Source organism: Equus caballus, chromosome 31 (assembly GCF_041296265.1).
Source record: "Equus caballus isolate H_3958 breed thoroughbred chromosome 31, TB-T2T, whole genome shotgun sequence".
In the NCBI taxonomy this organism is placed as follows: Eukaryota; Metazoa; Chordata; class Mammalia; order Perissodactyla; family Equidae; genus Equus; species Equus caballus.
The window spans coordinates 4,277,477-4,292,610 of record NC_091714.1 but is presented as its reverse complement, the minus strand read 5'-3'; the positions used below and the strand labels follow the sequence as shown (position 1 = coordinate 4,292,610).

The following is a 15,134-nucleotide window of genomic DNA, read 5'->3' as shown; positions in this document are numbered from 1 at the left end:
ACAGCAAATAAGTAGTTCGGCCATGTTTCAAATCAAGTCAGCGTGCCTTCACATTCCATACTCTGTTATCTCTCAGTCTTACTGCCTCTCAACAGTTTATAGGTAAAAGGGGCAGATACTGTGGTAGGCCAAAAAAATGACCTCCCAAAAGACAGCCATGTCCAAACCCTGGAACCTGTGAATGTTACTTTATATGGCAAAAGATGAAATTAAAGACTGAGAGGAAGAGGTCAGCCCGGATTACCCAGATGGACCCTAAATGTTATCACTGTGATGGCATTCCACACAGCATTACTTCTGATCAAGTGATTCATTTCACAGTGGAATGGGAAGAAAGAGATAAGAAGAGATGAGCACAAACTTTTTAAAAAGTATATAAGAGGAGAAAGCAATTAGAACAATCCAAGGAGAAAGTGACACCCCAAAAACTCAGCTCTCAAACTTAAATTTAATAGTTAAATTTCTCATCCTTAGTAGCAGGTTCTTTTTTGAGGAAGATTAGCCCTGAGTTAACATCTGCCACCAATCCTCCTCTTTTTGCTGAGGAAGATTGGCCCTGAGCAAAAACTGTGCCCATCATCCTCTACTTTATATGTGGGACGCCTGCCACAGCACAGCTTGACAAGTGGCGCATAGGTCCACACCCGGGATCTGAATTGATGAACTCGTGCTGCCCAAGTGGAACATGCGAACTTAACCGCTACGCCACCGGGCCAGCCCCAGCAGCAGTTAAAGGAAAACAAAATGAGTAATTTCCTTAGGCTTTCAGGTCTCATGTGGGAGTAAGTCAGTTGTGCTATAAACGTTTAGCATCTATTCCCTAAAAAGATGAAGAAATTTCTCATTTAACTCATCAGCTCATTTTATTAACACTAGCAGGACTGATAGAAAAATTTAACCACTGCATGTTTCATGGAGTAAAAATTAGATAAAACCTAGCAATTAGCAAATTCCAGGCCAACTCATACTGATTAAGGGCCAAATGTGAGCACAACTCCAGGCCAGTGCCTTAGAAGAGAAAAGGCTGTATGCCCAGGCTGGGGGAGCGGGGGGCAGGAGGGGTACCCTTATTTTCATAGTGTGCCTGAGAGCAGAGTTTGAAAAGATCGTAACTCATGCAAACTACTTCACAATTTATAGATTTTACAAACAGCACTAACAAATCTACTAAAATGCCCAGAAATTCTTAGAAATAACAACGAGCAACATTTACTCAATCTTACAGCATATAGCTCAATGGGATGCTACATTTAATGTAGCACTCAAGGCTTCCTCCAAAAGGCATTTCTGGTCCCAGTGTGTTAGAAGATCATGTATGACCTTGGATAAACTAACTTCAAATCTGTCAACAAGTGTTTTTTTTTTTTTTTTTTTTTTTTTTTTTAAAGATTTTATTATTTCCTTTTTCTCCCCAAAGCCCCCCGGTACATAGTTGTATATTCTTCGTTGTGGGTTCTTCTAGTTGTGGCATGTGGGACGCTGCCTCAGCGTGGTCCGATGAGCAGTGCCGTGTCCGCGCCCAGGATTCGAACCAACGAAACACTGGGCCGCCTGCAGCGGAGCGCGCGAACTCAACCACTCGGCCACGGGGCCAGCCCCTGTCAACAAGTGTTTAATTAGCATTTGTATTTTTCTTATTATCAACCAGAAATTTATTCTCTGTTCTTAAAGTAATTTACAAAGTTGTTAAATACTGCTCTAAAAATTGATTTTTTTAAAACTATATGTCTATACATTTCAAACTAAGTTACTATTTTTGTAATAGACACTAGGGGAAAATACCTCCTCTCCCATCCTAGCTTAATATTAGAGAAACATCTTGGTGGTATTAAACTACTGGGGAGCGACGGAAATAAAGTTAACTTGATGATGTTACTGGGTCCCTCTGCCATCAAGTGAGTACTTTTCAATATATCCCAAGATGAATATAAAGTAAAATGCCTTCGTTTAAGCTATATTTTCTCATCTGTTAAAAAAGGTCTGGGGGCCGGCCCGGTGGCACAGTGGTTAAGTTTGCACGTTCCACTTTGGCAGCCCAGGGTTGGCCAGTTTGGATCCCAGCAGCAGACATGGCATTGCTCAGCACGCCATGCTGTGGCAGGCATCCCACATATAAAGTGGAGGAAGATGGGCACGGATGTTAGCTCAGGGCCAGCCTTCCTCAGGGAAAAGAGGAGGATTGGCAGCAGTTAGCTCAGGGCTAATCTTCCTCAAAAAAAAAAAAGGTCTGGGAAAAAATATATATATGACCCTTTCATAAACAAAAAAATGAGTCTCTGTGACTTCTCTGACAAAACCAGTTTTCCTCTATTTCTGTCTTTAAGAAAAAGATAACGCCATCTGTTCATATTGCCAGTCACTATTCCATGGAAAATATATGAAATACGGAAAATTGAAAAATAGAATCCTTCAATATTCGCTTACAGAAGTTCAGCCATTCCTAATAATAACACAAACCCACGTATTGCAATGAACACAATCTCACACATGGTATTTTCTCAGCGGCTGACATAACATAAATAGGCAAAATATACCAAATGAAGAATCCAGGCACTGATGCCTATGCAAAAAATTCTAGTTTCTGGGTTCTGAAGTTTGTCTCCGCATCTATTACATTCTTCATTTTACCACCAGTCTCAAAGAAGTCCTTCCCCAACTGAACAAATCTTGGCTTGGGGGCCAAAGTAGGACAGGATGGAACACGGGGACAGTAGTTCCTGCCCTGTGAGAGGTGTACAGTTCGTTGGAATGAGTTTTTCATAAAACTAAGTTTATTCCACTTAAAAGGACTGCCCTTTATGTTAAAACGATGTCTTACTACATTTGGGTATCAAACTATCTTTTTGAAATGAAATGGGAATAATTTTATTTTTAGAATTCTTAGCTGGCAAAATGAAAAGAGGACAAACCAATGTCATTCTCTCATTTTAAGAAAAATGGTATTAGTTCATAAAACTTACAAATCTGCAAACTACTAGCACGGTGGAGAAAGCATGGTATCTAGGATCAGACAGATAGGAGCATGAATCCCAATTCTGCCACTAACAGGTAACGTCTCTACGAACAATTTCCCCACCTGCACTACAGTTTTTGCAAATGCTAAATGAGATCAGGTACAAGGTATGGACAGGCTGTAGAGTAATCCTAACACATAGGATGTACTCAAGAAATATTTAAAACATTCATAAAAATGCAGCCAATATCTGTGTTTTTGAAAATATTCTATTACACAACAAAATCATCAAGAAAGTATGATTGAATTACACGAGTCCTTTCAAATCAGCCATGGCCACAAAACTAACATATTATCACAGATTAATATATTGCCAACATTTATGAAGTCACAGGTATATATTTTTGCAAACTGCAAAAGTCCAAAAAAAGGAAATTGAGTCAATTGAAAACATACAGAGCAGTGCCATTAAAATATTGCAGGCCTTGATATGGCTTCTCATTCTATTTTCTGGACAAGGCACAGGAAAAAAGTTAATCGGGTAAAATGATTTGAAATGACAACAAATTTGAGGTCAATATGGGCTCTATTTGGCTCTGGGTCCCTTATGGCACCCAGCACACACGACCTCCACATGCCTGTGAAGTAGATAATATTACATTTTCCCATTTTCAATTATTCTCCTAAGGGTTCTATTACTTTACATTAAAAAAAGCATTAGTTAAAAATTAAGAAAAATGCTTCATTTCATTTTAGCTTTAAGTAAAATACTTAATCGAAAACTAAAGAAAATGAACACTACAATCTTTTTTTTTTTTAACTTTGAAAATCAAGTTAGGATTTCTTACACTGGTTTGTGAGTGCACGGGTATTCATTCTATTCTCACGTTTTAAATTAATGACATTTAGCGCCAGACACAAAACAGTGCCTGGCAGAGAGAATGTTTGTTACTGGCTGGACAGATGAATAGGTGGATAGGTGGAAAGCCAAACGGATGGATGGGAAAAATTGTAAATTTGGGGGAAAAAAAGTTGTGGACTGGAGTTTTCGGTATTCTCTGGCTATCTAACTTATCTGCAAGGTGGTATGAATTCCAAGTTCAATAAAAAACCAGAAAATGAAGGACTAGATTTACAAAAAGCCCAACCATCCAGGTACATTAAAAAATGTCATTTATATTTAAAACTCTGCCTCAAAGTATAAATTTAATTTTAAAAAAACCTTACGGCTGTTAAATTAAAAAAAAACACTTCAAAAGACAAAATTTGAAGTTAAATATGCATATTATGTTATTTCACTTTTTATGACAAGCTAAGATAAAAAGCATAAAAGACAGCAGATCCTTCCGAAAGCTACTTGAAGAATTTGGATTTTCAATTGTATACAGTTGAAGATAAGACACATTTTGGGGTTATTGGTAAATATGTTTCAGAGATGTTTATAAAGACTAGAAAAAGTTCAGAAGTAGAATAATACTGACTAATTAATCTTTAATTATTAGGTTTTCATTTAAAATAACCATAAGACTTCATTTCCAGAAAATCTTGAATCTTGAGCTTTTTCTACAATTTTACTAACTGAGTCAGGCGCTATTGATTTACAGGAAAGTGGCAATAAAAATAAGGGCTAACACTTACTGAGTATTGACTGTGAACTAAGCACTGATTAAGTGTCTTGCAGATATTAACTCATTTATTCTTCACAACAATTCTGTAAGAGCTATTGTTGCCCCCACTTTACAGAGCAGGAAAGTGATGCAGAGGAAGGTTAAGTAAATAGTTGGCCCCACAGCTATATCTGTGGCAGAGCTGAGATGAAAACCAAGCTGTCTGCCTCCAGAGGTAACACTCTTAACTCACAAGAGGAGAAATACTTCCTGAATCAAACTGAACCATAATGCAAGCTTATGCCAAGCATAAAGAGCTCGATGTTCTTAATTTTCACCCAAACACTTTCTGAGCGCTTATGTTGCGCCAGCTGCAAAATCGTAGCCTCCTTTTTTCTTCTTGCAATGCATATGTTTACAATGTATTTGAGTAGACACGAAAAAATGACTTAAGTTAAAGAAACAGTGTTTTAAAAAACGAGTGTAGACATTTAACAGGGCTACAACAAGCATGAAGAAACCATAGATCTGCAGAGTTATTTCCCCTCAATTAATGAAGTGTTTAAATCAAAATAAACTAGAAGATGGGACACAGTTGCTTTGCCCAGATCTTTTCCCGTGGTATCATATTAGTCATGTGGATTATGAAAGCAGTAAGGCAAGAGAAGAGGTATTTTTATAGGCAAGAGAAGGAGGAGCAGACGGTACAGTGAAAGAGGGGAAAACTAATAGATTGTGCATGATTCACTGTAAATTAGACAGCACGGTCAAAAAGAGAATCACGTCGCAACCTTCCTGTCTATGAGGCCTATTGGCCAGCACAAAGGGGGACTTTGCTTTCATGGCCCAAAAAATAACTGAATAGATCTCCAGCATTTTCCTTGACAAGTATTTTCAGTCAGCCTTTGTCATTCTTTGAAGGCAGAACCTGGCATGAGGTTTAAGTTTTGCACTTGAAATAAAGCTGGTGCAACCCTAGTTGGTGTCCACCTAGAAATGACTTGTTTATGGTTTTGTTTCGCTTTGCTCTGCTCTGCTCTGCTATAGTAAACGCGTCAGGCCCGGCTGCTGTCTCTCATTCAAACCCAGGTTTTCCAATAACAAGAACCACAGATGTATGGAATGGTTGCCAGACATCTGAGCCACCACAAGCATTACTCATCTGGTCCTGCCCTGCTCTGCTCTGCAATCTTGGCCAAAAGGCAAGGTCAAGTTCACCTCACACTTGGGACACACAAATGAAATGCTTGAGCACTTCTTCAAAAGATATAAAAAGAATTTTAAGTAGCTGTTGAATACATATTAGCCTGACATAAATCAAGAATATAATCTAACTGAGTGAGATTGCCTTCAATAAATTTTATGCCGTTTGTCAGAACAAAGAAAGGAACGTAATCCACAAAGCTGGTCCATTCATTCATCGATGCTTTTTATTTAAGAAACTATACAATCATCCCTTGGTATTCACTGGACACTGGTTCCAGGATTTCCTGAAGATACCAAAATCCACAAATGTTCGAGTCCCCTAGTTAACCCTCCAGATGCAAAATCCACAAGAGGGCTAACTGTATTATGTGTTCTTAACAAAAAGGTCAAATATCTATTTTAAAATACAAATAGAAAAAAATGCTATACTAGCATTAAAAAATCATTCAACACAGCATAACATTTTACTTCAAATCCTTACATATATATGATAAACTGCAAAATGTCCTAATCAGGAAAGTTGATATGATTCAGTATTCTAAAAGGAGCAAAAGCAGTACAAATATGGGATACTATAATAAAATAAAATTTAAAAATCAAACAATTCATATTGACTATTACATCCGCAAAATCTACAGCTAATATTAAGACATTACATTAGTCACAATTCGATTTCTTTAAAGCTTTATTAGTAAATATTTAACGTTTTAATAAAGAAATTTTTATTATAACTTAGGAAATTTTAAAATGGCAAATGTACTCCTAAACTATCCATCTAAGGACACTAATATTATGAATCATGTAGGTCATTCTGAGTAAGTTAAGGATGCAAAAAGTATCAAGCCAAAACTCCCTGGAGTCGGCCCTGGAGCCAAGTGGTTAAGTTTGCGCGCTTTGTCTCGGGAGCCCAGGATTTCTCCGGTTAGGATCCTAGGCACGGACCTAGCACCACTCATCAGGCCACACCGAGGCAGCGTCCAACACAGGAGAACCAGAAGGACCTACAACTACAATATACAACTATGTACCAGGGGTGTGCTTTGGGGAGAAGAAGAAAAAAAAAAAGAAGATCGGCAACGGATATTAGTTCAGGTACCAACCTTGAAAAACAAACAAAAAACTCCAAAGACAACAAAAACTGTCCTCAGGTTTCCTGTTCTATCATAGCCCACAAAACACGTTCCTCTAAGTGAGCTAAATCACCAATATTAATACTTTGACCATAAGGTGAGATTCTTGTTGAATCATACTAGCCTGTAATACATAAGCTTTCTAATAATTATTTTCTGTGCTGATTACTCTATATAATAATTTTTAAAGTGCCTTTCCTAGTGAGGAAGAACTATATGATATCAGCTTTGAATTGGAGATAGCATTATAGAATTATTATTTAAATACACATTTCCTAGCGTTATCCACTGAAAAGGCCAAGAAAGAATAACACCAAAGTTGCTGTTAAGCACACCTAAGATTCAAGTCTTGGCTACTTAAACACCATTCCCCATTGAACAGTACCAGGGCTCCTTGGAGAAACAGCTGATTCCAGGTCAGAAATAGGAAAGTATAAACTAGATAGGGAATATTTTGTGCTAGAAGGTCAAGGAAGTGTCTAGGGTTAATGGTGACATGTGAAAAGGAATAAGGAAATGTTTGGAAAGAATTCAAACTGGCCAAATCTGGGGCAGTTGGAGGATTAGAAATAATAAACACAGCAATAGATTGTAACATATCACATATTCAAAGGAAAAAGAAGAAATATGGTACTGTAGTATTATAACACTGAATATAAAAGGAATCCTTGAGTCCATAACTATACCCACAGAAAACCAAAACAAAAAGGAAAGGTGAGGGGAGGTCTTGATGGTAGGCTAATTCAAGGTTTAGATGTAGAAGGAATCAGAGAATTTTTCAAAAGTCAGCATTCTGTAAGCCAGAATGTAAAAATTAATTCAGGCAAAGACAACCAATGAATGCCAAAATCACTGAATGAAAGGGTGTTGGGAAGGATGATATTCACACCATCTCAAAGCATCACTCGACAGATTACTCATTTCAAAGGAGAAAAGATACCTTTACAGTAGAGACATCTGTTGGACACCATCTGAACCTAGTGAGCAAATTTAGCATCACCAAAAATAGAACTGGCATTACGTGATGCAGTGAGAATTTGCGCTAAGCCAGAGAACCATATACTCTGCTGCGTAATTTGCAAGGGAAGCAGCACATGAGAGGATGGCAGGAGATAAGGCTGGAACGGTAAACAAGACCCAGATCATGAAGTCAGGATCATCGCCAATCTATGGATGAAGAAACTGAAATTCAGAGAAGTTAGATTACTTTCTTGAAGTCAAGCATCCAGGGACTGGCAAAGCTGGAATTTGAACCAAGTCTGATTCTAAAATCTAGATTCTTTTGACCACCGGAGTCCAGGAACCCCAACCACCACTGGGTTTAAAGTCTAGGTCCAGCCAAGTGTAGACTGTTTCCATAAACACTGGCCAACTCCTTCAGGGGCCAGCCCTACAGCTTCCCTGCCCTAGCCTCAGTTTTTCCTTTTCCTAACCTCCTTGTCTCTACATTAGTCCTTATGAGATTCAAACTAGAATACCCCCCCAGACACACACATGCCCCAAAGCTGCGCAAGGGCACTGTCACAGTAAAGATGGCTAGAAGTCTTTGACTATATTACAGAGTCAAGAAAACCAGTTCAATTATCAGAAGGATGGATGTCTGCAAAATTAATAAAGATAAGCCTGTAGAACAACCAAAATTAGAAGATTATTATCATTTCATTGTTCTGGTCAATTTAAGTGACTGAAGAAAATCAACCATGAGAAATATTCATGAAACGCTTACCTGTACTCCATTATAACAGCCTCAAATGAAGATCAAGGCTATTTTAATCAACTTTTAACAGCCAGACTTCTATCATAATACAGCCAAAAGCCTAGTCGGTACCTTCAGTTAACATGCCCAAAATCAAACACACCCTGATTTTCCCACAAACCTGATCCGCCATTCTTCCAGACTTTGGCAAGAAACTTGACCAAAACGCTGATGCCATCATGCATGTCTTTCTCTCCCACCCCACATCCAATCTGTCGGGAAATCCTATTGGCTATACCTCTAAAATATATCCATGATCCCATCATTTCTCATCCAGTCTACTGCCTCCACCATGACCAAGGCCAGCACCATCCTTTGCCTGGATTGGTCACTGGAGTCCTAATTTGTCTATTTTTGCCCTTCTTCTTGTAGTCTGTTCCCAATGCAGCAGCCAGGGTGATTTTAGTAAGCCAGAGTAGGTCACTTCTCTGCTTAAAACCTTTTAATGGCTTCCTATCTTCCTTAGAGAACAGAGAAAATCCTTCAGGGGCCCTGGACACCCTACACAATCTTTGCTTTTCTCCCCTACTCACGCTGGCCTCGTTGCAATGCCTCCAAATACATCAGCCATGCTCTCAGATCAGGTTTTTGCATTTGCTGTTTGTTGTCTCGGCTTGAAAACCTGGTCACCAGTGATCTGCATGGCTCACCTGCTTGAAATCTTGGCTCGGGTTTTGCATTCCTTGCTTATATCAATTAAAAGTATAACTACGCTCCATATCGCCCTTTGCTGCCAGATTTTTCTCCATAGCACTTCTCACTAACCTGGCACACGACGTATTTCACTTATTTGTTTATTTCTGTCTATCTCCCTGCTTAAGGTGTATCCAGGAAGACAGAGATTTTTTTTTTCAATCCATTTGTTCACTGCTATATCCCCAATTCCTAAAAGAGTAGCACCTCATTTCTGTTGTGTAAATGAATATATGACAGACCCACACATACAGATCATAGATTAAGAAAATGACCATGTGGGCTTTTTTTTTTTTTAAGTCACTTTCTCCTAATATAGAGTACTAAATCCAAATCAGGTTTTAATGTTGAACTAGTCATGAAGTTATCTCAATTCTTAAAAGAAAAAAAAAAAAAAGCGAAACTGTATGTGGAAAAGTAAGCCAATGGTTGTATTTGTACCCAAGCATTTTCCCATATAGAATTCAGGTTTTAGCCACAAAAACGTTTTCTCCCTTTAGGTTATCTGTATTGATGACAAAATAGTGTTACGGTAACTTGTGTGAGCAATGAGTAGGAGTGATGAGGATTATTTGAGGCTGGTTACTTTTATTTACTTTTTTTTTGTTTTTTTTTTTGAGGAAGACTAGCCCTGAGCTAACTACTGCCAATCCTCCTCTTTTTGCGAGGAAGACTGGCACTGAGCTAACATCTCTGCCCATCTTCCTCTACTTTATACATGGGACGCCTACCACAGCATGGCTTGCCAAGCAGTGCCATGTCTGCACCTGGGATCCGAACTGGCAAATCCCCAGGCAGCGACAGCGACAAGTGGAACGTGCAAACTTAACCTCTGTGCCACAGGGCCGGCCCCAGGCTGGTTACTTTTAAAAACCGCAGATGGGAAGGAGGCTCTGAGGAGTGGAATTTGCTTGCCCTTTGATGAGAGACATTTGCATTTGTGAAGGAAGTCTCCCATCTGTGGGGATGTCTCCCTCTCTGCACCAGGAGGAAGGGGGGATGACCTTATCTCTAGAAACTGTTAATGGGGAAGGCAAGGACTTAAGCTGTTTACTGTCTGGTGACCTCATGTAACTGACCACCCCTCACCACCAACATCCTCCTTTATCTTTAGCTGAAGATAATATCTAAGGTGGTGGCTTCAGCCATTTCCTTAATCTGGTTTCTTATCTAAAAGTTATAGGACCAGCCAATAACCAGACCCCACCTGCGCTGATACCATTTTACCAACTTTTTTTTACATATTCTTTCCTTTGTCTTGTAAAGAGATAACTCACATACCTATGCCTTCAATTTAGCCCTGCCCTCAACCCATGTTTCCAGCAGCTCCTTGTGCCCGTGGGTCCTGTCCCCATGCTATTCCACACTATTCTCTAAATAAAAGAGCACTACTGCCAGACCTTGAGAGTCCAAGAAATCTTTCTTTTGACTCCTTGGCTCACCAAGCCTGCACTGGGAGGAGAAAGTCCCTCAAATAAGTGCAAATATAGCCCATAAACAAAGACTTAGGATAATTTTGTAGGACAGAAACAAATCCACTTTAGAAACAGAATTGCTTCCATTACTCCTTCCAGTTAATTCTTTTCCAGATAGCTTAACAGCTGTGGACAAGATCTTAGCCATGTCAGACTAAAGCAGGCAAGAGACAACACGAATGACACTAGGTTTGCTTATAGTTCTGATTGTGTCCTTTGTATGCCTTTAAATCTCATTTGCATATAATGGAATGTAATTAGAAGCTAATAGAAAGAAGATTGTGAGGCTAATACAATGGAAAAGAAGTAAAAGGACTACTGACATTTGTTGTGTGGGACCACATGTAAGAGTGAAGCAGGAGATGTCCCCTTACGAACCAAATTCTTATGGCAACAAGAACTACACTAACTTAAGTAACATTCTGGTCCCTGGCCTCTGTGCCTACTCAAGGCCATGAGTCAGACCAACAAACCACTCATTAGTCTAATTTAAACAGACTTTATTCCCACTTATTTTTTGTTGAGGAAAAAACCCCCAAACTCGTCAATTTGCTGGTTAGATCTTAAAAATACCAAGATACATTTGAGCAATTATTTAACTGCATCTGAGAATGGTCAAATTTATTGCTGCAAAAGTTTGGAAGTAAACCTTGTTACTCATATTTAATTTCTGTTCTCCTTATTTTCAGATCTTGGAGAGAGATAGCCCCCAAAAACTAACAATATCAAAGAGATCTTAAAAATGTAACTTTTAAGAGTTGCAGGCAAATGCATTGATAACATTGTCAAGTTATCTTTTGAAACAGGAAAAACAAATGAAAAAATACTTATTATCAAAACTATGCTTAAAATCTTCCAAACTTAAGACACACGGGCACAGCTGTTTTCTATCACAAAAAAGGAAGTTTCTTCCTCCACGCGTAATCAGGGTACAAATGGCATGGCCCTACTGGGTCACCTTGGGCAATGCACTTATCCTAAGGTTCGACTTGTAAATGGTGATAACAACAGTACTAATCTTATAAACATTATTGGGAAGACTCATAAAGAAAATGCATGTAAAATTCTTAATACACTGTCTAGAACATGATAATTGCACAATAAATGGTTCCTTCGGTTCTTCTATTTTCTATTAAGCTCATACAATAGGTAGAACCACAAATCAATTTTCAAAGAAAAAAAATCCCATTATCCTATCCTTTTTCAAATAAATTCAGAAAATTTTAAACTACTAACCCTTGGATTGGGAACTAGACTTGCGTTTGCTACCAGCTAGGAGCGTGGCTATGGACTTTAACTTAGGTGAAATAAAGTGATGGAGTCAGTACACCCATGACTCTCTTTGCCTCACTTCGTCCTCTCGCATCTCTGGAAGAGACCTCCAGCTGTCTCCTCTGGGATGCTCTCCCAATTCCTATCCTACCTAGACGTGCCTCTCCAACCCTTCAGAAGAGGTGAAAAACAGCCCCACCATTAAGTACTTCCAAATTAGCCTAAACACCAATCCAAGACAGTCTAACACACTCTCTATGGATTTCACTCCGGTAATTGCCACATTATAGGACAGTTATGGATGAATTTCAAAGAATACAAACAATCGTAATGAATTGTATGCCGATTCCTCCCCTCCCATGGCTGCCAGTGATTCTTCAGCCCTGCTGAAGACAAAAGCATCCTAAAATAAGCAAAGAGAAAGCAGCAGTCCCAAAACGTGAGCCCTCCCCTTTGTAAGGCAAATGCACCTTTCCGTGCAGCCTTTGCTCAGTTTAACGCACCCCCTTGCAACAAGGATGGATTTTCCCTGTTCCACAAACACAACCCACCACTATAGTTTTCTCTTTTTCTCCTCAGGGCTATCCTCTTTCCAAGCTCCTCTCTGATAAATGGCATTACAATCAGCTTTGGCTTTTGTTTTCGCATCGGTCTCTCTCTTGACCTCTTGGAAGTAATGAGAAGTCAGAGGAACCCTTGAAGCCACTGCTTCATCCCTTACCCCACATTAATTAGGAAAACATTAGGTGTGCCTTGGTTGCATATGGTTTCAGAAAACAGCTACTCAGAGAACCCCAGGGTCTTTAAACAGGCTTAGCGACACCCCTGGTACAGAGTCAGAGCTGAATAAGCATTCATTGCTATGTCACTGAACAAGCACCCTCCTCACCATAGAATCTTGCCATACCACAGTCAGCGGGTAACTGCCAGGGGGCGCGGGCAGGAGCAGGAACGCTTCGGCCCAGAGCGCAGAGCCTCTAAGCAGGCCTCCCTGGCCTCCGGGGCAGCCCATCTCCTAGGGCTGGCATCAGGCATGCAGACTGTCCTGGGACCAGGGACTGGCACAAATCGCTGGATTACTTCCTTTCTACCTGGAGTCCAAGCTGACACCCCGGTGGGGTCTTCTAGTGCCCAACTCTCTCCGGCCAAGGATTGGCCAGCCACCCTCCAACAGATTCCAACTGCCGAAGGCTGAGGACAACCTGTTCCCTCCGGCGACGCTGACATCACAGTGGGACCCCGGAATCTTCACCTCAGCACCCCTCACACAGCCCTCCCCAGACAGGGGCTTTCCTCTCTCTCAATCCCCACCGCCCACCCCAATCGGTCACCTTCACTCCTCTGGGGGTTCCAGGGAAGACCTGCTGGGTTTCCAGAGCCACCTGCTGAGGACACATGGCCAAGAGAGCCTGCAGCCTTCACGAGACGCTAACCACTTCTCAGAGAGAGTGGCCAGCCAGCGCCCAGTTCTACAGGACAATAGTCTATGGAAATGGCACTGAATGAATTCTCTGTAAAGTGAGGTTTTAAGATCAGGGCAAAACCTAATCCAAAAGGAAAGTGGGTCTTCTTTTGAGGGTCTTTGATTCTATTCAAGAAACCAAATGGGTGTGTGTGTGTGTGTGTGTGTGTGTGTGTGTGTGTGTACATATACACACAGGTACAGATAAATGTTCTCATGTGTCCTTCAATTGACAATGAAGCAAGTACCTCTTCCCAAGTCCATGTTTATAAAATAAGGGCTCCCCTTCCTCACACATCCCTTCCAGCTCTATTCTGCCGGCCGCCCCGGATATTCACTTCCTGCTGTATTTTTCTCTCCACATCCCACTCATCTTCCCGTCAGTGGATTTACAGCCAAATATTTCCTCATCCAACCTTTCACTCCCAGCGTGTACTCCATAAAGGTCTTGAGACTATTTAATCAACGACACAAAGTATCTGCCACAGAGGAACCCAGAGGGCCTAGTCAACTGCCTTTAACCACTCAGATAGGATTGTACCAACCACTATCCCAAGCTGGGATTTCAATATGGCTCCTACTCTATTCCCTCCACTCCTGCCTCACCAATAAGGAATTAATTCTTTAAACATATCTGATGCTGACAGGGATCTTAGCCAAATCTAGTGCTCCAAATTTATGTTAAGTATGATTGCAGTATTTTTTTCTCTAGCAACTCAAATGCAGTAATGTTAACATTTTGTTCTGCAAACAGTTCTGTATTACACATAATTTGCTAGTGTTTATTGAGTGCTTGCTGTGTACTCTGCAGTGTTTTAGGTGACTTGGTGACATTATAATATGTAATGCTTACAACTGCCCTAGGAGGTAGAGATGAGCAAGCTAACGTACAAAAACTGGTAGATGCCAATACTTAAAGATCCAGTTGCCATATCCTTCAAATTCACTTCAGGAGAGTAATTACTTTCAAGATTTCCTAGTCTCTAGATGCCCCACCCCCTGACATTTTTATGTTAAGAACTTGCTAATGGACAATTTCTTGGTTAGTCTAAAATTTTACACAGATTAGTCAGGACAGCTGTTTTCTTATGTTGTTATTTGCTCTTAGGTGCATTAAATAATCAGTAGGATCTCTCAAGCCTATCTAATTTATTAATGATAGCTTATGATTATACCATCTCTTCTCAAAGTCTCTGAAGATAAAGAGTCACAAACTGAAGACCCTACCAACTAAAACAGTGTTTAACCCAACTTTATCGTGGTTGCAATAATTACTGTTCTATGACAGAGGTCAGAAGATAAAGGGGAAAAGTGGCTTCTATAATCAGTATTTTTAAAAATGGACATTAAGATCAGGATCTACCGAATAAAACTTGTCTTTGGGTCTGAGGCTCTGCTTGTCATCCTTTTCTTCCAAATCCACTGCCCTTTCTGTCTTCACCACTTGCCTGTTCCACAGGCTTCTACCGGGACAGAGGGAAGTATAACATCGTAAATCAATAAAGGAATTCATGCTAAGGTGTTGGGCAGTGGCAAAAAAAACCAGCAGAGATAGTAAACAATTCCCCTTGTCCCACTAC

The 15,134-nt window shown here is 40.1% G+C and overlaps 1 protein-coding gene across 7 annotated transcripts in view; it reads right to left on the bottom strand.

The window, feature by feature from the left end:
• PDE10A (phosphodiesterase 10A) overlaps positions 1-15,134 on the bottom strand; it is a 540,491-nt gene that overhangs the window by 178,248 nt on the left and 347,109 nt on the right. Inside the window, exon 1 of one of the 7 annotated variants that reach the window (XM_070256512.1) lies at positions 12,982-13,314. The exons of the other annotated variants lie outside the window; for them this stretch is intronic. Coding sequence (XP_070112613.1) covers positions 12,982-12,997 — 16 coding nt within the window. The 5' untranslated portion in view covers positions 12,998-13,314. Of the gene's footprint in view, positions 1-12,981; positions 13,315-15,134 lie in introns of those variants that run through there. 7 annotated transcript variants of the gene reach the window in all.